The sequence below is a fragment of the Cyprinodon tularosa genome, unplaced genomic scaffold, assembly GCF_016077235.1.
Source record: "Cyprinodon tularosa strain WSP-4 unplaced genomic scaffold, ASM1607723v1 ctg364, whole genome shotgun sequence".
Classification (NCBI taxonomy): Eukaryota; Metazoa; Chordata; class Actinopteri; order Cyprinodontiformes; family Cyprinodontidae; genus Cyprinodon; species Cyprinodon tularosa.
Window position 1 is genome coordinate 258237 of NW_024039079.1, and position 24310 is coordinate 282546.

Here is a 24310-nt window from a genome sequence, read left to right on the forward strand (position 1 = left end):
TCTTTTATATATATATATATATATATATATATATATATATATATATATATATATATATATATATATATATATATATATATATATGTGTGTGTGTGTGTGTGTGTGTGTGTGTATTCATCTATCTATCAAAACTTTTAAAAAAATTCTTAGAATAGACTGAGACTTCATTCAAGCATGCAATGGCTTGTTTCGATGTAAGCCAGGTTTAAAAGGTAATTGGTCTTTCTAAACTGCTCTTACTGCATATGTGAATGTATGGTTGTTTGTATGATAAACTAAATCTCTGTTTTCCCTATGTTAGAGGGGGTAACTCTTGCTAAATAACACCTAAAACTAGGTACCTCAAGACCCCAAGGAAAAGCATTTATAGATAGATGGATGGTTCTCTAATAGCTTGAAATTCAGTGATTATGTAAATATGAATTGATTAATTTAACACGCTTTAAATATTGTGACTTTAAGATATCTGTCTTAAATCTATTACACAATAGTACTGCATCTGTTTTCGGTATGTCAACAAAATGAGACAGAAAATTTTATATTTTCTGATGACAAGATGATATACTACAACGTTTAAACATTATAAAAAATAAATGGTAGAATAGTGAAAAGCTTTAGTATCTTTTTCTTAACAGTGACATCTAGTGACTTTATTCGTACATTAACACAGTAATAGCAATAAACAGCATCTATTAAATGAGCCTTGGATTTAGCCATTATATACATTCAACCATGGGAAGAGAAATAACAAGTACGGTAAATGTTAAATTACTGGATATATGCAGTGAAAACACAGTATATAAGCATAGTTGTGTGTGTATACAGTAAAATTCATTTTAAACTAGATTGCAAGATGTTCATTTTTCAAATTCCTAAATCACAGAGTTAAAATGGGCTCCAGCTTTTCTGAGGGAAGTTCTGCATTCTCAATCAGTTTATTAGTGTCAACCACGTCAGGCGGAGATTTATCGCCATTGAAGTACAGTGGATTGTCAAAGGTGGGGAAGGAGCGAGGAGATCTCTTGTAGACCATGAAGGCAACAACCATCAGTGTGGAGAAGATGGCAATGAGCATCACAACCACCAAACTTGTGTGAACACGGCTGCGTAGATTGTCACCTCCTTCTTGTTCTGCACATTAAAAAGTAGACAGAGATAATTTTTTACTGAATGCTGAAGTCTTCAACTCCACTTATGGAGAAATAATAGTTTAACTTACTTGATTTCGATGGTAAGTCATTGAGTATAACTGTACAAAAAAAAGAAAAGAACAACGTTAAATAATGAAGCTCTTCAAAAAAATTTCTCCTATATAGAGTATCATATAAATTAGGTAATTCAAAATTGTGTTACTGGAATGTACAGTCTCTTTAGTTTTTATTAGAAATCTGTTAACTCTCAAAGGAAGTCGCAAATACACTGCGTTTAGTAACAACTGGGCTTTCATGTTTGTTTTTCTAAGGCTTTTATATTGTTTATATTGGTATCAAAAGTATATTGTATCGACTAAATGTAAGAAAGATATCATGATATAAGTTTTTGCTATATCATCTAGCTGTAACTTATTGTTTGTATACAAGGCTCGACCTCAAATTCTGCACACGACATGCCCACATTCAACCACAAGGGGTCTTACAAAGCACCTCATGAATGAGCCAGCTATTATACATTATTTCATAGTTAATACCATCCATAGAAAGAAAAGACAAAAAAAAAAAAAAAAAAGAAATAGAAATAGATTTTATGGCGCATGAGTCAGCCTCTTTGATACTGGACCTTGTTTAGCAGATATTTTAAAAAGCAATGTTCAAACATATCTCTGCGTTGTGATTGGCCCACCAGTTGTAGGGCCTAGGGCATTGATCAAGGCTAGACCACTTGCAGGCAAGAATGATTTTGGCCGCTGGTGGGTGGGGCTAGTTTAGTAAGCTAGGCATATGAAGGTTTCAGGCCTTTTTTTTTTTTTTCCCACATGTAAGCTCTGTACCTAAGACCCCTGAACCTTTATTTAGTTATTTAATTCTGGCATGCACATTTTTTTAAGTTAAAAATCTGCTACTTTCCCTCCAAAGAGATTCAGGAAAGGAAAGCCCAAACAGGATGCATGACTATTTTATTTTAAAGCAATGTAAAGGTAAAAGTGATTGTAAAGCTATCTAAAAATTGCTGCAGTTCTATAACATATGAAGTTTTTTTGATTTACATTTTATGTTAATGTCTTAAATAGTCTGTGTAAAAAGTTTCTTTTTATTGAATTACATTTTCCTTTGTCTTAAAAAAAAAAAAAAACTATTACCCAAAATCCTTCGTTATGTTTTTTTTTTTTTTTTTTTTTTTTTAAGATCATAAAGCAACTTACCTTTAGGTGTTTTACAAATATATGATCTATCATGCCATCTGCGGCCTGAATTCCATTTCCCATTTGTAGTTCTGATAGCTCCAAAATCAGAATCAGGCTCATCTTCATCCCAGTTACTATAGTCAAAGACTGTTTTATCTAACCATGCCCATGACCCTAGTTGTAAAAAAGTAAAACATTTGGTGAATTATAATTTTACATTTCCATTGATAACCACAAAAACTGTTTAAATCAAGAAGAGAATTATATATGTTGAATGTGTTCCAATGCATCATATATTTTTAAAACTCTAGAAAAATGTTTGCCAAATTAGTTTCCCTTATATTTGAAAGGCATAAAGAACTTATCTTACCTTTGTGTGTTTTAAACAAACCCACCCAGAATGAGTTGTGGCTGTCTTGGAATACTTCTATGTTGCTTTGGAGAAATTGTTGCTCTGAAGGATCATCAATACTTGTCAGAACTCCACCTTACCATCAAAAATATTCTGGTTAAAACAACCTTTACTGGCAAAAATTTTCCCAATCTATAATGTGCAAATAGACAATTCTAAATGAAGTTTAGTGTCTTACCATGTCTTACACAGCTGCTAGCTGCATCTGCCCATTCAATTTCATCTGTCACAAACAAATAGCAATTGCCTTTATATGGCAGCCAAGTGTAACTATTCTGGTACTCCACATTGGTATCTTCAGGGCAGCTTCCAGGAAATACAGAGGACTCTGTAGGTGGAACATCTGGAAAAGAAATAATGTAGGCTGATGAATATAAAAATAACATTTGCAAAAATATCCTTAGTTTACATCCAGATGGATTTCTACTATTTTCTGTTCTGAAGCCAGCCATACTATTACGCCATGAGAGATTTTTGTTGATAAATATGTGTATGAAACAAAAAACAACGTATTACACCAGTGTAAGCAAAATACTTAGGTGCCCTCTTACAATTCATAATTATTGCTCAGTGCTGTACCTCAAAGCTGGTTGATAAATAATTTAATTCAGTTTAGTTTATTTATTTAGCACCAACTTACAACATTTCAAGGCACTTTACAGAACAAATGCAATCAAATCATAGAGACAGATTTGTTAAAGTTTTTTTCTTAGAATCCCAGCCTATTGCATTGAGTCATTGATTTTGCAGGATTAGTTTTCCTGGATGAGCATCTGAACAACAGCAGACATTCACTTGCAATAAAAGTGAAGAATGTAAACTACAATATTAAAATATATTTCACAGCTGATTTAAAGCATATCTATACATTTTGGTCATTAACATTAACAATTAAATTTGTTCTGAAACACTGATCAGCTGCAGGAATTTCGCCATTTGGAGTTTAATACGAGGAAAAAATTAACCTAAAGTTGTAAAAGTTTTACATTCGAGTTTTTAAACTAAAATAAAAAAAGGATTGACATTTTTTACTTTCAAGTAACATGATAGAATAGAATAATAAAATAGAATGTTCTTACAGCTATAGACATGAATGGAATAAAAAACAATCTGGTCAGTGTATAAAAATATATTAGCCAAAAATGGAAAATAAAGGTAGTTAAAAAAGCAAGTAGCAACAAACAAAACTAAACAAAAACATGCATACAGTTTATACTGACCCCTTTACTCTACTCCATTTACAATTTCCAATTTTGCATTCAGGTTACATTGATTTTATCTATTGCTGTTGGATAGAAATGTTTGAATGTGCTTGTCCTTGCTTTACATTTTCTGTAAAGTTTGCATGACAGCCATGCGACCCAGGAGTGAAGCGTCCTTTGTGATTATATGGGCTTTTTTCACACAAAGGGAACTGTGAGGTTTTTAATGTGTTGGGAAAGGACGGCCAATTATGTTTTTCACCACATTAATGGTCCTCTTGAGCACTTACTTCTGAGTCACTCTTAGATTGAGTACCAAACACAGATGCTGTTGACCAATAGGGTACTGGTTGAAATTGGGCGATTTTTTGTCATTAGGGAATAAGAGGAGGATGATGCGTTTCTTTTCCAGAGAGAGAACAGAGTCTAGGACTGGGTTTAGGGACTTTAAATCCTGGGACTATGATATGAAAACTACAGCGTTGGCTGATATCATTCAGAAGAATTTGGGCATTCTATATATTCAGGAGAAGTGGCAAAGTAGGGATGCTAGAAACTTATGATTAGGGTTCAAGCTCTTATCCTAGTGGTGTTATACTGAAGATGCAAATTGTCAGGAATGTTCTTGAGGCCAGAAAAAAGCGTGAGACAGGTTGGCACATTAGTAGTTGTTTAAAAGTTCCCCTTCAAGCTGAAAGGCAGCCAAATGGCCTCCGGTTTCCTGCCAAGTTCAGCCAAGCTATATTGTAAGTCTCAAGCTAAAAAAAACAACAACAAAAAAAAACTTGAAAATGAAGGAGTGATGTTCAGTGTATTAAGTGTTAACGCCCCACAGGTGCTGTATGTATCATTGTGCTCCAAATGCTGCTTCAGTCATACCTGTAGACTGCATGCAGACACTATTCAAAGTCTGGTTGCAGAAAGCTGTTCGCCATTTTCCATCAACATCTACATACACACATGGTTTATCCCTGCTTGGTTCATTTTCGGCCCAGTTGCTGGAGCTCAGGTGCCAGCCATCAATGTACCGGAAATAACCTTGAGTCTGGAATCAGAGACACATATCATATAAGAATGATCAGATTGAAGCGTGTCAGTATGAAGCAAATGTAATAAGCCATAAGATATTCCATTCAAATATATTCAGGAATAACCTAACAGCTTAGGTAAAAATATATAAATAAATTTGATTTTATGATAGATTTTCCCCTGCAAATAGCCTGTTGGAGATTAGAAATTTCTGGGTTCTGCAATTCTCTACCTCATTTTTGTTTAGTCCAATCCACAGAGGAGCTTTGAGGGTCAAAGCCAGTAGTTCAACATAGGCATTTGTCCACTCGTTTCGTAGGCTGGCCAAACTGGCCTTTTCACTTTCGCACTGTTTCTTGGCGTTGTACCAGGTCAGATTTTGAGTCACAGCCTTAATGCTATCATTTCCCAGGTGTTGATAGATGAGAGGATCAATTGGATCTGTGTTACCTGGAAAACCTGGGTCTGTTGGACATAAAATAAAATATATTTTATTTGTTTATCTTACATGCTGAATTAAACCTAAAATATTTCTAAACCAGCAAAAAGCTGGAACTTACTAATATTTTTGGCACATATGAATCCATTTGTGTCATTGCAGGACTTTATCAGCCATTTGCCGATCCCGGTCGCTGAATTGGTGGACATTAACACACACTCCTCCTAATATTGATAAAAAGTTAAAAGAGTTAAAATGTACAGTCATCTTCAAACTCATAGTTATTGCATTTTTTTCTTTCAGAAAAATAAACATATCAGATGCAACCCTTTTTTGTATATATGTATTTTTTTGTTTTTTTACCTCATCCCATCTTTGATAAAATGATCCAGGACGTCGTTGAAATTTCTAAAGGGCAAAGGCAAATTGCTTATCATAATTATCTCATCTTAAACTTTATTTCTTTACATAAAAATTCATAGCAGTTGACCTATCGTATGTCACAAGAGTTCAGCAAAAACACAATCTAATCAGCAAAAACACAATCTAAACTAATGTACAGATACAAATAACATGACAAATAAAATCTGTCTAAGTCTAAGTCTATGTTCATGCAAATTGAGAACCGGCCAGTGGCTCTTTTAGGGAGTTAATCTGCAAATAGCTGTCTTAGTTGTCAAAATCAGTTTTTGGAGTGTGGGTGGTCTTAGACTTTAACTGACTTTAAACCCAGTTAAAGTGCTTTTCTCTAGTGCTAAAAGGAAACAATTGTATTTCTTTACAACCACAGAGTTCTACAGGCATTTTTCCATCATATATTTGTTTGTAGTTCAATTGGAAAGGTTTAAAAAAAAAAGCATACTATACCAAACCAAAGACATGAGTGGTCCCGTATAGATACGGGTTTTTATCTAAGACATCAGTCTAAAAGACAACTTCTAACACTGCTATTAACCACTTCAGAGTAGTATAACTGAGGAAATACTCACACCATAACCCCAGTTGGTGTACTTCCGTGTTTTGCCATCAGTCCAGAAAAATCCCTCTTGTTTTAGACTGTTTAAACCTATCCATAGACCTGTATTTGTTGCGGTGAGCATTCTAGTGATCAAAAATGCTGTAAAATTAAAGTGAGAAACAGCAAAAGTATATTTTTTTTTTGTTCCAAAATGTATTCATTTATTCTTGTAATTAATGATAATATGTGAGCAGACCTTGCACTTGTCTCGTTGGAATGGACACTAAATTGGCTCCTATACTGATGCACTGAGTTCTTGCCTCTTCCCATGTCATCTGGCGTTCGTACGTAATCTTATAACACTGTTGGCAACAAAATATGTTAGAAATATAAAAAAAAAAAAAAAAAAGACCTTTTTTGAAAAACATGCAAAAAAAAGTCTTAACAAAAGACATTTATTCCAGTACTTGGACAACACAGAACACAAACCCCTAGAATTAGGCATGCAGGTAGAAACAGTGAGCTTAGGACAGTTATCTATTGTGGGTACAAAGACTTAGCCTGGGTGCCATTCCAAACTTAGTCCCGCCCACAACGTTTGAGGTCGGGAAGTTCGGTCTGGCATTGCTCAACAGTAGCGCGAGTATGCTAGCGCAATATCTGGCGGGCCAATCAAATTGTCAGGGCGGGCTTTATACGATGATGGACAGATGATCAACAGTAATGTAATCAAGCACGTGACCAAAGCGCGCTTGGGTGACAACAACAATGGCTGCCGCTGGAGAGTTGAGGTGAGTAGATTCTGCTATTAGGTCTGTTCTAGAAGATATCGACAGCAAATACATTTTAAAAGAGGAACAGAGAAACGCGATCAAGGATCATCTTCTTATTCTAGGCGTGAAACTGCACGCTTTGATTTTTGTTGACAACAACTATGCGTCGCTTAAAGGAATAGTACACCCAAAACATGATTAGCCTTCATTTTCTACTCACCCCCATGCTGAACAACACTCTGGAGTACTTTTTTGATATCTCAAATGCATCTGGAGATCTGGGAGGCTTCTTGCTGTCTGCTGACATTCAAATAATGGAGGTGCCCAGCGCCCGAGGCAGAAAGGTCCATAAAAGTCCACAAAAAACGTGTCAATATTCCTCCATACTGCTCGTCCAATGTATTCCAAGTGTCCTGAGTGGGTAGCATCCAGAATTTACTCGAAACGAAGTTATTTAGAATGTTTTTAGAGCATAAACAGTAGTGTATAGGATTTCCTGAAAGCGCGTTCACGACGCTACGGAAACCGCGGCAGACCAAGCCAGATGAAAGTGCGCATTCAGCTTGGCAAAGAACTCATGCTCTTCCTCAACACTGAAGTCCTCAGACATTTTTCTTTTGTTGTTTCTTTCTTTGCACAGGTAAACAGCACATTTCTTCTTCTACGCTTGCATTATTGGCAGAGCAGACCCTGAATGCGCACTTTCATCTGGTTTGGTCTGCCGGCTTCCGTAGCGTCGTGAACGCGCAGGTGCGCGCTTTCAGGAAATCCTATACACTACTGTTTATGCTCTAAAAACATTCTAAATGACTTAGTTTCGAGTAAATTCTGGATGCTACCCACTCAGGACACTTGGAATACATTGGAAGAGCAGTATGGAGGAATATTGACACGTTTTTTGTGGACATTTATGGACCTTTCTGTCTCGGGCACCATAGACCTCCATTATTTGAATGTCAGCAGACAGCAAGAAGCCTCCCAGATCTCCAGATGCATTTGAGATATCAAAAAAGTACTCCAGAGTGTTGTTCAGCATGTGGGTGAGTAGAAAATGAAGGCTAATCATGTTTTGGGTGTACTATTCCTTTAACATACGTCACGCACTCCGTTGCTCTTATTGGTTGTAGGTCTATCCAGTGGCGGCCGGCCCATAGGGGGCGCTGGGGCACCGCCCTCCCTGATAAGAAGAGAGAAACGTAAAATATATTTTTAGAAATTAACTCATAAATGTCTGTTTTACTCTCTAGACTGTGTAACTATAAGCAAAACAAATTATATAAACTACATTTCCCTATCTACTGTCATTAATTTGTGGATTTCCACAGACAGACTCCTACCGTCTCTGTTCTGGGGGCTGTGATCAGACTGACCCACATTTGCAGAGAATCTGTCAATCATGTACTATTGCTAGGTGAATTTAATGGCCAATCAGCGTCTCGGAACTTTATGGTATTGGGGCGCTGAAAATACTGCGCTTTTACAGGCTTCTCTTCTGAACCCAAGCGCAGGTGCAGACAATTAGAGGGAAGATGGCGAATGTAACGAGCGAGATGCAGCTTCCACCAAATTCGGTGAGATCCTTATTTATCTACCCGTTTGCCAGAAGAACATCCCTGTTGTATGATATGAACATTTCATTTCATGGTTATTGTGAATGTGACGAATCCACCTCGTCGCTTAAAACAACCTCTCTAACTTTGCGCGCCACACACACATTCCTGTTATACTGTGTTTGTGAGGACCAATACACTCGCGCTGAGATCAGTAGCTCCATGAACTTAAAACACACAAGCTGTTCCTGGTTACCTGCTGGCGTATTGAGGGTGCACACTTAATATTTCAGTGGGGTTAGCCGTGTGTGTGTGTGTGTGTGTGTGTGTGTGTGTGTGTGTGTGTGTGTGTGTGTGTGTGTGTGTGTGTGTGTGTGTGTGTGTGTGTGTGTGTGTGTGTGGGTATGTGGGGGGTGTGGGTGTGTACGTGTTTATGCGGGGACTTGTCATCTTCAGTCTGGCTGCGTCTTTGCTGGGTTCAAACCCAGTTTGGTGTAATTGAATAAGTCAACGAATCTGTGTAAAAGAATTAAGTTGTAAAAATTATTTGTTTTTGTACATCAATTGTTTGTGGAGGTAATATATGGACAAAACTGATTAATGAGAAGAAATCAGAAATAAGAGAGCCTGAGGTGAGGGGCTTAAACTATTTAATGAGGGCTGTGGGAAGAAAAGCGGCAATTTTTGTTTTCTGTTTCTTTGTTACATTGCTGGTAACTGGAGGGAGGCTGAGGCCCAGAGTATCTTGTATATGTTTGGTTTCTTTTGCACCCTGTTTTGAGTTTTTGAGCTCAATAAATCACCAACACCGGTAACCCGACTGAGACTGGATTCTTGGAGGCCAAAGAACCCCGTCACAGTGACCCAAATCATCACTGTTACTGTTATTATATAGTAAATTAAATCATTACTGTTAAATTGTATGTATTGTCCAATTGTTTATTTAAATTCTTATTCCGGGTTAGTTGGAGACATACACTAGGCTATATCAGCCCCACCAAAAATATTTTTCACCAGCCGCCACTGGGTCTATCCAATTGAGTGCAGAGGCATTTTTTTCCCTGGTTCATTCAAAACACGCCCCATAATCACAGCTCTATGGAGCAGTATCAGACTCATATTCTGACTAGAATTGAGTAGGACTACGTCAGGCTAACAAAGACTAGGCTGTACAACAATGACTGTTGGTGGGACCAGCTTCCATAGAACTTAGATCCTTGAACTGGAAAACTAAAGATGGATTGTGGCTGAATACAGAAAATGTATTAGGGAACTGAACACCTGAGCTTCCATGACTTTTTTTGCACTCAAAAGTTTGTTCATCCATCCATCCATCCATCAACCCATCCATCCATCCATCCATCCATCCATCCATCCATCCATCCATCCATTCATCCATTCATCGACCCATCCTTAAATATTTCCTCTACTATATAGCTTCACAATCTCATTGCTATATTTTTTGTTTACCTTTGTGCCAAATTTTGTCCATGAAGGTTGGCATCCGCCCTTGGGAGGCATAGTTGGGGCTGCTGTGCTGTTTACCGGTGGCGAGTTGGATCTTTTACAGATAAATTGAGATTCTCTTCCACAGTTAGTAGTGCGCCAGTATCCTGTGAAAACAGCAAAGACTTACCGATAAGTATCTACAATTAGGAGCACCAGATTAATCTTTGTTAGATATTTTAATTCTTTGATACTTTGATCATTTTTTTTTACATTCTCACTCACCCATATGATAACCCATAGTAACACAGTTCTCATCAAAGGCATTAGAATTAGGCTGATCCTCTTCCCATCTTTGATATGACACAGGGGTACCATCCATCCACCTGGAATAAAAGACCATTTTAAATGCTATAGTCTTTGTTTTCATGTTGTGTTTTTTTGGGCTCAATATTCAAGAGGACTCCGCTGTTACATTATGTGTATTTTATTTATTTTTTGTTTAGTTCCACATCCCCTTTTTAAAATCTTGAATTAGATTAAATTGTAAAATGGATCCTAAAAGACTTGCAACAATACCAATCCTTAAAACTTTTAAACAAACATTATATCAGATGTAAGATCAATGCTTACATATGAGCCCATTTTAAATAAAGAAAAAACAGGTGACACCACACAGCAATCACCATCCTATTTGAAACACTTACTGTAAAACAGAAGATGTGTAACACATCGGACAAGATGAAATACATTTTAAAAGGAAGTTTACTTTTAGTGGTTCCATTTTCCCTTACTGCAGGCACCCAGCTCTAACAACTAGGCCACGCTTACGCAAGGAGTTTGAATAACAGACTGACACTTTTGAGACTGGAGTGGTTTCAAAGGTGCAGAAGTACCGTTTTGTGCTTCTCTTTTATGCTTTAATGAACCATTCACTGTAAAATATTACCAATTTTATCAAACAAAGATAACAAACGAAAAAAACAACAACATTTGCTTTAAGATGATACACGTCTATGTCAGTAACAAAACTTTGGAATAAAAAACTTTATATGTTTTTATATTGTTTTGATAAAGAGTAGATACAAAAGCTAGGTTTTAAGAAATTATATGTTTTTGAATATGGTCAGAATCTTTATTAAGAAAGATACACTTTTTTTTATTTAAGAAATTTTGCAATTTCTTTGTTTAGCTGGTAATCTAAGTATTAATGAACAGCTTATAGTTTTTAAGAAGCTTAGTAGCCCTGAGTCCCTCTGCAGCCATTGTGTATTATCTTTCTATTCTTAAATTATAACTTCATTTTTCAACACTTACCAAAATGACCCATCAAGATCCACTGATAAACCTATATACCATGAGCCATAGCTTCTTGATATCTGTAGAAGAAAAAATAGCAAACAATGTCAATGAACAGGCCTTGAGCACAATTTAAGTTTTGTGCTAAACTGACTATACCTACCTGTTTCCATAAGAAAATATTCTCCTCTTTACTGGTAAATGATACTAAGTCACCGTGTCTCTCCCTGCAAAAAGCACGAGCCTCTTCCATAGATTTAGACATTCTGTTCAGAAAATATTGTTTCCATTTCCACTGAATCCAACCATCTGCAGTGGTGTTAATTTCTGCAAATATTTGAAAAGATGTGACAAAAGAAAGGAGATTTATGTTTGGTTGTTCACATATTTGTGTTAGTATGCATCAAGCTAATAATCTTGTATTTTTGGAAAGTTTTTTTTATTAATTGTTCCTTTTATATAGTGGCAAAGTATTAGGAAACATTTTCTCAGGGTTATACAGATCTTTGTAACAATTTTGAACTGCTTATTTAGTTATTTTCTCTCTTCTGGTATTGTTTATTTTGGTTGAATAAGCATCACATATTAAAATTATGGAATAAAGAATCACAAAAATATTTAGTCAATCTACCAAACAAAGGCACTTGCATGGATGTATGGAAAAACACACAATCACGGCTGCTTGGCAGTTCCCGCTAACGCCAGTTATCAGGTTGGCTAATAATTTATGATAATCAAACTCAGTTCGGCCGCTCTACCCTCATTGCATTTACACCACTTAAGATTATGAAAAAGAACTGTTTCAGCAAAGAAACAACATAATTTTTTTTGTTTATACATAATTTTTTTACGTGTTAAGGCAATTTTTACTTCTACAAATAAAAAAATCTGACAGACCATTCACATTCCTGTCATTATGTGCACAAGCTTGAAGTGTTGTACACTAACTAGTCAGTTTTTTTCTGTCAAATAGATAAAACAGTTGCAAGTTATCTAAATCAGTGTTTTTTAATCCTGATTCTCAAAGCACACTTCCCTGCAAGTTGCAGATTTTTTCCAAAGCTTTACCATTGATGGCTGATTAACAGACTCTGCTGAACTTCTAAATTATTCATCTAAATCAGGTGCGTTGAACCATGCAAAATCTGCAGGGCAGTGTGCGATGATGAAAATGGTTAAAGGTGGGGTTTTTAAACTTGTTCTCAGGGCCTTTTTTCCTGCATATTTTAGGTATTTTGCCTGCCTCCACACACCTTATTCAAATAATTAGGTGATTGGAAGCCCCCTACAGCCCATGGTGGCTGATGAGAAAAGAGTGCAATCATTTGATGCAGGTGGGCTGGAGCAGAGTCGCATCTAAAGAATGCAGGACAGTCTCAGGACAATCTTTGAAAACCATTGGGTTAATAAAAATATACTGATCCAGATACTGTTGGGACTTATTTACAGATATGTGTTTTTAGTGTAAATAACATGATTAAACATAACTATAAAAAGGTAAAGTGAAAAGGATGTAGAACCAAGCATGAAGTGTTTTATTTCGAAGAGTCATAACTAAAAGTTGCTTTGAAGCTTAATATCATTCTTACTTCGTACTCTTTGAAACAACTTGTGCTGTTTTTGTTTAATACCTTGGAAAAATACATGTTTTTGCAAAAGAAGAAAAACACATTAAAGCATCCATCTCGACTGAAGAGGCTTTAACTCGGACGCTTCTTAAAATATTTTCTTAATTTACATTTAGTTCAACTCTAACTACAGTTTGATACAAGGCCACGTTTAAAACTTTTTTGGTGGTTTCTAACCAAATATTGTTGGCATTTGATTGTTGTCTGCATTGTAAAAAAAAAAGTGATGAAAAAATAAATAAACTCAACCCATGGTGTTTAAAATGAGTTCACTTTTTATCTAAATGTGATTCAAGTATTCAGCACTTTATTTTGAAGTTGAAAATCTATCAAATCTTACCTTCTGCTGTATTGTTGGGAGGCGGCTTTGGAACTACTCCTGTAAATGAACAAAGCATTTTTTGATTTTTCCTTTTTCCTTTTTTTTTTAACACATAGAAAAAATGACAGAAATGAACCACTGCCTTCGTTTTAAATTTGTACGTTGATCTATCAAGTCATCATCATTGTTTTTCTTTTCAGGAGCAGCATAGAGGTTTACTAAATAAACAAATAATTACATCATGGCAAAAACATTGCAGGTGACATTAAAATTACAAATATTCAAAATGATAAAATGAAACATAAATTACATCTTTCTCTGTATTTTAAAGCAGGTCTATAATTTCAAAAAATGTTTGGACATAAATAAGCTGCTTCTCTCTTATAAACAAGAAGCAAATTCCACATATGGAGGAGACATTTGATCTAGATCTGCAAAATCCAGTGCACTACTGTTGTACATATAAACAGTTGCGCACAGTAACAGTTTCTAAAACCTCATTGAATCTTCATCAATAACCTTTACTGTCGTTATATGTCTGTTTCTAAAGAAAGAAAAAAACAAGATTGCAGAGAAATTTAAACATGAAATCAATCATTAAACAGGCCAAAATTTTAGGGCAGCCAGACTTTCACTCAGTTCCTTTCTGAAGACGTTATCACATCTACTGTATCCAGGAGTCTTTGTTAATTCTGTCATCTGGCACCAGACAAAAGACCAAATTTCCTTCCAATTTAAGCATGTTTTGTGGTTTCCATGACCTGAATGACTAAGAGCTTACAGTGTCATATGAAATAATGTATTTTTAAACAAACTATACATGTTGTTGATTTTTTTGTTTTTACCTGCTCGAATCTGACACAACCAGTCATTGTAACTTTCACAGTTCAGATCATTCCAGGAGCCGTTCTCGTCCCAGTTGTGTAACACAAACTCGGTACATGATTCATCATTGTTAAAATTGTTCGGTTCTCCTTCCTGCCAGTGCTGGAAGTTTAACTGTGAAGAAAAAACATAGCAAAATTACACACTTCTACCCTGTATGTATTTTTTTATATCCTACACGGTGGTAAAAAAAAAAAAAAAGAAAGAAATACTAACCGCACTCCCGTCCGTCCATACAAAACCAGTATTGGGGTCTTCAACATGGAGTCCAATCCAAGCTTTACCCCCTCTACTAAAGGAACACATTTAAAGCTGGTTATACATATTTGATTATATACAAATTGATTATCTCATCAAATTAGATAAAACTTTTAATAAACCAAATCATTCAAATTAATACATTTTTAACTTCCAGATTGGATATTTCTGGGAAACAATATTAAGAAATTACCTTGAGTATGTTATTTACATATTACAAAAGATTTAAGAATTTAGTGTTTGTATAAAACTAATAATGTCCTATTTTCACACAATCTAAATTTAATCATATTTTAGTGAAAAAGTTGAATGTTCTAACAGAAAACAAAGTCTCCAAACGTTTGGTGAATACCTAAGCAGCGTTCAGCAGTAAGAAAAAATCAGCGGATACCTTGATAACACCATTTCAGAGGCACTGTGGATGCTCAACAGATCTCCTCCTATGGCTTTGCAGTAATCTCTGGCTTCAAACCAAGTTTTCTCTTCTGATCGTGGCCCTGTAAAAAACTTAAGGACAAGAAAAAAGAACCTAGAATAAAAATGCTTGATATAAAACAATTTAATAGCAACATTTGTAGAAAGATATATTGTGAGATGTAGTATATACACCATCTATGAATAAAGCAGCTTTGTCGACTCATTATGTTCTCGGTCTTGGATTTGTTATATTTATGTGGTTAAAAGTCTAGCTTTTTTAGAGGGTAGAACCTTTTTCTTGAGATTTACGAAGCTATGTTTTCACCTTTGCGCACACATTTCTTGTTCCTACTCGATTCCAACCTTCTGGACACTGGGGAGGAGTTTGGGTTGGGGGTGGAACTGTTGCCACCACCCCCTCTGCCATGTGTTTGCAGATGTATTTCTCCTTATTGGTGCAGGGCAGTACATCCCAGAGTCCAGCTGAAAACCCAGTAGCAATGGCAACGCAACCTTGGTTGTTACCTAAGTAATTTGTAAAAGAAGAGCGATAGTTTTGTTTGCATGTGTTTGTTTGGTTTTTTGACACATACAAGAATAAGTAAAATAATTACATTTTTATAGATATTCATACCTGGCATTCCAGCATTCCAGTGTGTGAATCTCACAAACTCTGTATTGGTCCAGGTGAACACTTCAATGTTATTCTGATTTGAGAGACCGAGCCAGAAGTGTTTCTCTGGTCTCAATCCCACCAGACTCACAAGGAAGGCATTATCCACCCTGTAGACATTTAGAGAAATTAATAAATCCGAAACTATTCATGGACTGAAGTAGCTGTTCCTAAAGTGGTGAATGTGACCCGGCTGTGAGTCATATGACTTTATGTAGTAATCCAGAAAGAGCTATAATCAATTATTGAAGATTAGTGTTTAATTAAAAACAAAACTTGAACACTATTTTCTAGAGATGTTGCAAAATCAGTCTGTTCTCTGCAGTCTTTTGTACAAACTCCCACCATTTTTCATCTATACACCTGTCATCCATGAGCCCGCATTTTGCAAACAAAGAAAAGGCGGATATAGATAATGAACTTATTCTTTGACCTTAAAGTTGTATAAACTTTTAATTCTTCCTCCTACTGTTAAATTTAAAACTACTACCTGTTCAATTAACTTTCCAGCACTTCGTTTTGATCCTTTATGTGCAGTAGTCCATACAAGTAAAGAAAATTAGAATTTTTTTAAAAATCTGTTAAAGTTTTACACCTTGAAGAAAACGGAAAGTTGGTAAAAGCTATGAAAAGAATAACTAATGTAATTTCAGAATTCTCAGAAAACCATTTTAAAAAGTGTCAACATTTTTGGGGGGGATTGAGCTTATCTTTTTATTCCTCTAAGTTTCAGCTACCAATAGTAGAGGTTGCAAGTATGAACTTTTAAGTTCTGGGGTCAGATATTAAAATGTTTGAGAATTACTGACCTGCAGTCTGCTGCTGAAATTCCTATAGGTTAGTAATTAAAGGTTCTTTAAACATTTACCCATTAGAGACATCAGCTAAGTAAGAGCCAGAAGTCTTGCAGTGTTCATTAGCTTCATCAAAGCTCTTTGTTTCAGTTCCAACAAAGTAGCAAAACGAACCATGTCTTCTCCAGCCCTAACAAATAAAGAGAACATCTATTAAAACCAAAGATCTACATTCCCAGAAAAAAAAAAATCTGTTTAGCTAAGAAATAACTGTTGTAAATTGTATTTTTATACAAAGGAAAAAAAAATATGGAAAGCAGAATTCAAAATTCACTAACAGCTTTGCAGCCAATGTCCAAATCTGGTTCATTTCCAGTTCTTTCAATGGCACTTTGCTTCATACAAATAAACCCATGCTTTTCATCGCAGGAACGGTCTGCCCAGTTTCCATTCTGCAAAAAAACAAAAACATATATAATAAAAAGTATTTTATAGTATTTTCATTATGAATGGTATTGAGAAACATTCATTTATATCATTTATTCTTTTTGGTTGTATTTGCATAATCTAACAGCAGATAAAAAAAAAATGTAAGTAAACAGGAACTTGTTTGGGTGTCTCCATTTAGGTGATAAAATGTCTATTGGATATTAGTCTAAAATGGTAAAATGTTAAAATAATCTATGTTTCAAACACTACTGATAGTTTTTGTTTATCAGGATCCCACTTTAACCATTAAAAATTTCAACTAGTGATATTTGAGCACCATAGTTAATTGATTTAATTATTCAGCAAACATACCTGCATAACAGAAGAAATATTCCAGTATGCAGTAGTTATGTATGGATGGCAAAAAGGGAGGTCACAAGAAATAAAATGAAATTATTCTGGCCAGAAAAAGTTATAAGATTTCACAACTGGATAAACTAAGCCAAAGCCTTAATATTTCAAGAGATTAAATAGACTTAATGTTTCCTATATACAGTTATAAAGGTATTACACGGGTATGTAAAGGCATCACTCCTAACCAATTGATTAGTTATATGAATAGATTCTACAGAGATTGGTTTAATTATAAACATTGTATGCAAAGGTATACAAAAAATAACATTTGTGTACGTGTATAGAGAACAAAAACAGATGTGCCACACCTCTCCTGTGATAAGAACACAATCTTCTGATTCAATGGACACTGTTGGTTCCCCAAATCCCCAGCTGGTGAAGGTGACAGTTGTGTAATCACTCCAGTCAAACAGCCCTTCAGTGGTTCTGTCATTCAGTCCTATCCAAAGCTCATCATTGGACGCTGTGGGAATAAAAATAAAAATCATGTAATCATTCATTTCAAAGTAAATGGGGAAAAACAAATGTTTCAATATTATCTTTTGTATATGCTCATGTTTTATCCTCATAAGTTTCAGTGTCTAAAATAAGATCAAGTCTGAATGAAGCATATAACTTATGTCTTATCCATTTTAAATAACTGCCTGTTAGATTGAAACGTGATTTTCTTTCCTACTAGAGTTAATTGAAGTGAATTACACACAGAATTCACTTCCAATTGAGAACAATTATAAAATGCTTACATTGGGTGTTGGTTTATAAGTGATCCAAGGAGAAAGTCAGAAGGCCATATCACTTGACTTCCACCCCCCCTTTAGTGGATCAATCTATATGTATAACACAACTCTTTACTCTATGAACTATAACTCAAGCTGGAGACTTTGCTGTTCTTATTTTTATCTTAAGAAACCATTTATTTCCTTGCTTCAACTTTTGTCTCTGCAACCGTGATGAAGGTACTTGTGGTGTGAAGGGGCAGTGCTCATTTGGTAGAAATTTTCAGAATATCCCAGAAAATCTATTACAGGCTGGCTAATATGGCAATTTGTGTATGAGATAATCTTTAATAAATGGGACCGAGCAATAATGCTAGAAAGCGGTATCATAATATCTTTTACCATATCCAAGCTGTGAGATGACAAAGCTTTGATCCTCCACATTGCGAATATTCACAAGGTCACCCCCTTCTTTGCGACACTCTCTCTGAGCATCAGGCCATGACATTTTATTACGCTGAAGGTGAAAACAGTGTCCATTGTAGGGGATCCAAGGGTTTGAGCAAAATCCTTCCTCAACTGGTAAAAAAAAAGAACAACAATAAGAAAATCGAATTATATCAAACATTAGAATTGTCCTCTAAAGTTAAATAACAGGAAGCAAGCCAGTATAAAAAGTCAAAGTGTGGAAAAAAGTTTCAATACTTTGCGGAGGAGCTGGTGGCGATCCGCCTTTGTAGCAGATGTAGCCAAGCTTCTTTGTGCAAGATGAACTTTGCCAAGAGAATTGGCCTGCAGTGTCAAGAACCGCACAGTTGTGTCCCGGATTTGGAAGTGGGTGTCCTGAAACAAGATGATCTGATTTACACAAGGGGCAATTTCATCAGCAGAAAAAATGTCACCCCATAATCACTTGTAGGTTTCAAAAAAGTGCGGCTGAGTTTATTGAAGCAGGCTTCTTTAATTCTATACCCCATAATAAACAGTTACTAAAGTAAAAGAAAAGTAGGATAAATCCTTAAAGAGGTATAGACTTAACTGAATTTCAGATCAATCCCAGTTTTTAGTTAATCATTACTATATAAAACAAATATCTTTAACTAAATTATATCATTTACACTATAAGGTGACATTTTGCAACAGATGTCACCAAAAGGTAATTTAAAACTGTGATTCCCCTAGTGGCAAATATGGAAAATATTTTATTTCTCTGGTAATAAAAAAAATAGGGCTGGGTTCTGTTTTTCTTTGTGAGGACCCAACTAAAAAATGAAACAAGCTTTTTCAACCAAAGAGTATATTTTTCTTATATTGTGAGTCTACATTCAGCTTTGACACAAATCCAAACCAAACAGAAAGACAGACTGGATGTGGAGAACAGCCTGGGATCAGCTGTTTTTCCACACCTCATTAAAGCATGAATGATGAAAACAAAGTTTAAAAAAATGGAGTAAGTCTATAAGGGGAATATAAGTCAAAAAAGGTTGGGAAACACTGCTTTAAAAGACAAAAGGGTCAATTTATATACAAAATACATATATAGATAGTACTTCAGTGCAATCATAAAAGCAGATTCAAATTATACAACACATTTTAATTCAGTCATAACTGTGATCACATTTATTTCATTATGACAACTTAAAAAAAAGTTTTCTTTTCAAAGAACTCCATCCTGAGAGCATCTATTCTACTATAAAAATGTGGCAACAGTGGGCTATTGATGGCTTCATGTTGACTTTATAAATGTAAGGAGAATTATGTCTTCTTGCTGGTGTCCTCTTGGACAAATGACTTGTACAGTACCTCATTGCTAAAGTCAGCTGGTAGATAATGAAACTCAATAATCTCCCTCTCCCCTGAATCAGCCTAATGGATTTTCATACCATTTATAGAACTTGCAAGGACACAGGAACATATTACCTCCTAGGTCTACGTTCAAAGGACAGTCTCTCACAAAATAAAAAACTTTTATTCATCTCATTGCAGACTTTAAGCAGACTCAATAGTAACATGATTGGTTGGATTGATGTAGTCAACAGTATCAGCTAATATAGGATATTAGTAGGAAACTTTATCGATGCACATATTTCCTTAATTTTTAGGAATCCTTTAAAGCTAAATCAGCTAATATATAGTGTCTGTCTAACAGCTGAGGGTTTATTTTTCCACAAACTCATATCAATGTGACACCTGTCTAAAACAGGTTAGGGTGCAATTAATTTCCTCCCTACAAATGACCTTAGTTATACTTTAGAGAGGAAATATCACATAACTTACCGCTATCCCACTTTAGATAGCGAAAAGGCTTTCCATCAGTCCACTGCCAGCCATGTTCTGAGTCCAAAACCAGCCCGATCCAGACCTTGTTCCTTCCTGTTGCTGTTAATGCTGAGTATTTGCATGTGTTTTTGTAACAAAGGAAAGGGGAAAAGGGAAAGCATAGTGAAGACTTTGTTCCTCTTTTGCATTAGTTAAAAACAAAGCTGCACCACAATAGTATTTTCCATGTAAAATGTTTTGCTGCAGTTAACTAAAACCTGTGCTTAAAGGAATTTAATGCTAGAGTGTTGATGGTGCTAAAATATTGTCAAAACCAATAAACTGCCTTGAGATGTTTTTAACCTATAACTGCGATAAACAGGTTGCTTAATTATTGTTAGAATAAGGCACACCCCTCTGCAGTGTCTTCATTTTTGTTGTCAGTCAAGTTTGCTGCCAGAATTTTTTTTCTATTAATTTAATCAGGTCAACTGTGGACACATATCTTATTTTACCATGTAAGGAACAAATCGTCCTCTGCAACCACAAGCAGACTGTTTATGTAAGCTCTATGCTTTCCAAAAAAAATCTAAAAATAAATTATGACATAGGCTGTTTAAAGTTTAACACAAGATATGAAGTTATTCTAATTTCCATTTAAGCCTGGTCATGTTTTGAGCTGGTCCTTAGTAATCATCATGTAGTCAAATATCAGTTGAAAAGCAAACAAAATAAATAAATCAATGTCATTTTTAAAACTCTTGCATTGAGATTGCATTGACATTATTATATGTTGTGATTTTCTATTAGGCAATATAAATAAAAGCATAAAGATAATGGTTAGAGTATTAAGAGATTGCACCTACCTGTGATAAAGGCTTTCTCGATGGGATCAACTATACTAACCAGAGATGCAGCCTGCTGTTTGCAACTGGTGTCAGCCTGTGCCCAAGTCAGAGCTGACTGCTGGTTCACCTGGTAATATGCTCCGGTAACAATATTCTTGCTCCAGTGCTCTGTGGCTGTGCAGACATAGAGATAGAGAAATTGGTTTCATGATTTAAAACCATGTGAAAAAACATAAATTATATAACATATGCAATATATGTTTTTTATGTCACTTTATAAAAGCAGTGTATTTTCAGTACTTCAGGGGCAGATGGGCTGCATATTTAAAATATTTCTTTCATTCAGAATAATTTCAAATTATTATTCCCAGGCCTCTGCAGAACTTACAGTATGGAGATCTGATTCTAAATATATGAACACTGTCAAACTTTGTTGAAAATCATTGTATTTACTATAAAGAAGCCTTTAACTAAATCTACAGACATATAAAGCTGAGAAACTTACAAGAAGATGGGCAGTAACCCCACTTTTCATTTTGAAATTTGGTTTCAGTTGCACACCAACTGCGCTTCACTTTGGAGTCATACGTTGTGCAGTCTCCATACCACCGGTCTTTGTATAAGAAGGGAAACATGCAGATTTTTCCAAAAGCATTCCCTCCAATGGTGTACAACTCTGAAGGGAAAATGAGCTTATTATTTAAAATCAGACAAGATAAAACTTTTTGACAATTTTTAAATTGGACAAAAATATCTGAATGTTTTATAACTGTTTTAATACAGGACTTCAGTTTTTTGTGTTTTTATTTCACTTATCCACTAAGTCACAAAAACAAGTGCTTTGTACCTCTGTGTGTTCTTGTGCAGGCACCACTAGATGTTCCCGTAATGGTGAGGTGGTTGTATGGCCCAACAGTTTTGGACAGAACAATCGACTCATCAGGTTTGACCTGAATATAGAATGGCTTGTCTTTGAGAGCAAGCAGCGTTCCATTCCTGCACTCCCACATCTGCAGGGTGTTCTTTTCATCACAGTCATGCTGGCTAACCTCGCTCCCCACACTTTCACCTTCAGCTCCGAGGCACTTTTTGGTCAGAACCACTAAAAGTCGGTTACCAGTCGTCCAGCGAACTTCCGTGCAGCGGGTGCCTCTTTTTACCAAGCAAAACCCAGAAGCTTTGTTCATCAGAAGAAATGGAGAGTCTGCAATGAAAAGCATTCAAAACTAATTTTAGGACTTAAAATATTTTTTCATTCAGTGTTAAAAGCACTGCAGAATATAGGTCAATAATATTAGGCATCAATATTCTGGAGATGGCTGCACTGTCTGTTATGCAAGTAGAAAACAATGCCATGCATTAGTAAGAAAGATAGAAAGATAAAATGGCCAGAAAAATAACTTTACTTGCTCTTTTTTATGAATTTGTAAAATTAATATGTATGAATACTAAAACAATACAAACATGATTCTAAAATCAAATCTGAATATCACGACTACTCATATTCAGCACCAGTATAATAGCACCAAGTATTTCACATCTCTATACAATGCATAAAAAATGTCATCAACAAAACACCACAAAATAAATAGCTAACAAAAAAAGAATACACTATACAATACCATTTGTTAATGTAGATCCCTGAGATGGCAGCATAAGGAACACAAGGGTTACAAGAGCAATCCTGTGAGGTGACATTCTTCTAAGTCTCAAAGCAGCAGACATCATCCCGCATTGCAAGCAGAAGACATATGAGGGAGGACATTGAAAGGAGGGAATCTTAATAGCCCACCAGCATGTTCTCCTTTTTTTTCCCTTTTTCATTGAGAAACCCTCATGCTTCAGATTGGCACATTTCAACATTCTGCTACTGGCTAAAAAAAGCAGGAAGTTAAGGCAGCATGCACATAAACACATACACAAACATGCATTTTCCTCTCACGGATGTAACACTCCAGAAAGGGCCAAAATTGGCCCTATTCATTATGGGGAAAAAAGTTTATCAGAGTAAGCATTATTCATAAAGCAAGCAGGAATAACATATGTGTCTATTACAAACATCAATTATTAAGACTTCAGAGGCACATGACAATCATCATCTAATCAGACAAAACTCACTACTACACTACTTTGACAAAAAAATATTGCAACTCCAACTCAATAACTTCCTAACAACTGCTACTAAAAAGACAGCTGTGTGTGCATGAGAAACACATGGAAATAGATTAATTTTGTGTGCTTAGAAGAAAAAAAAACATTTTAAATGGCATAAGAAATGCAATGCTGGAAGAAATTGCAATGCAAATAGTAATATGTAGTTTCTACAAACCATGGCTGTGTATTCATTATCAATGATTGACAGATAAAACTCTGAACAATCATTAAATTGGAAATATATTTAATAAGGGCTGCTCAGTGTCGCAGTGGGTAGATCTGCTGCCTTGCAGCAAAAAGGTTCTGGGTTTGATTCCTGACCAGCTGCATGTTGAGAACCTAATTTGCAGTGAAACACTGTACAAATTAAAAAGGTTTATTTTGAATGTTTATGATATTACCAGCGATGCAGGCAGGCAGAATGGTAGCAGGTTTGAGGAGACAGATGCGTGCAAAATCAGTTGGTGACAAGCTGATTAAGTGGATAGTGGGCTTCAGCCTGACAGATTGTGCATAAGAGGCTGGTAGCAGGCTTTGAGCAGACTGGAGGCAAACTGAACAAACTGGCAACAGGCAGAAACAGTCAAGCATGAAACCAGAGCGAGATAGTGATTAGAAGTGAGAGCAGGCTATATACAGGAGTTGACACTGGAATAATCCTCATAAGGACAAGGAGGAGACAGTCTGGTGAAGCCTGGCAAAGAAAGGGAGGCTAAGACAAACATGTTAGAAGCTGTAAAGAAATACTTTATTTAGGTTAGAGGCAGGTGTGTCAGCTAACTCTAGCCTTGCATAAAAATACAAAAAAATATTTGCAACCTGGTATGAGAATCTGAACAAAAAACTGTTGTTAAATATATATATTTTTTCCTTCTCTGCCTCTTGGAAGATTACTGATTGCAATAGATGGAAGCTTTCTCTTTTTTACATGTAAAAGCAAACTGTGCAGCATGTAACAAATGTAAAGAAGTATATAGTCTTTGAGATTTCATGAGCCAATCCCTGTTATATGTTGCTGATAAAAACAACTTATCTTGAGTGAAGCAACACTATATCCTGTGCTG

At 35.6% G+C, this 24310-nt stretch overlaps 1 protein-coding gene across 2 annotated transcripts; it reads right to left on the bottom strand.

Annotated features, from left to right (window-relative positions):
- Nucleotides 1-502: 502 nt before the first annotated feature.
- LOC119790460 (macrophage mannose receptor 1-like) lies at nt 503-22872 on the bottom strand. 2 transcript variants are annotated; one of them, XM_038295988.1, is made up of 31 exons: nt 22715-22872; nt 21940-22296; nt 21598-21768; nt 21111-21266; nt 20263-20373; nt 18691-18828; nt 18388-18564; nt 17578-17732; nt 16765-16878; nt 16501-16616; nt 15594-15742; nt 15285-15484; nt 14934-15049; nt 14501-14573; nt 14245-14398; nt 13418-13456; nt 11613-11776; nt 11468-11529; nt 10436-10536; nt 10175-10317; nt 6638-6743; nt 6413-6540; nt 5787-5831; nt 5545-5647; nt 5217-5449; nt 4835-5000; nt 2932-3096; nt 2712-2828; nt 2360-2515; nt 1220-1249; nt 503-1131 (listed from the first exon to the last, which is right to left on the bottom strand). In XM_038295988.1, exons 1-31 carry the CDS (start codon nt 22818-22820, stop codon nt 878-880), a joined length of 4305 nt encoding a protein of 1434 aa, XP_038151916.1. In that variant the 5' UTR covers nt 22821-22872; the 3' UTR covers nt 503-877. The 2 variants fall into 2 exon arrangements, with proteins under 2 accessions (XP_038151916.1, XP_038151915.1); XM_038295987.1 differs by having other exon boundaries at nt 14501-14576.
- Between the last annotated feature and the right edge of the window lie 1438 nt (nt 22873-24310).

Excerpts from the sequence above, each read along its gene's own strand:
- LOC119790460 (XM_038295987.1), bottom strand. The coding sequence starts at position 22,820 with ATGATGTCTGCTGCTTTGAGACTTAGAAGAATGTCACCTCACAGGATT. Across the intron at positions 15,050-15,284 it reads CAAGAAATGTGTGCGCAAAG|TTTTTTACAGGGCCACGATC; the intron begins GTGAAAACATAG and ends CTTGTCCTTAAG. Across the intron at positions 5,001-5,216 it reads TTGGACTAAACAAAAATGAG|ACTCAAGGTTATTTCCGGTA; the intron begins GTAGAGAATTGC and ends CTCTGATTCCAG.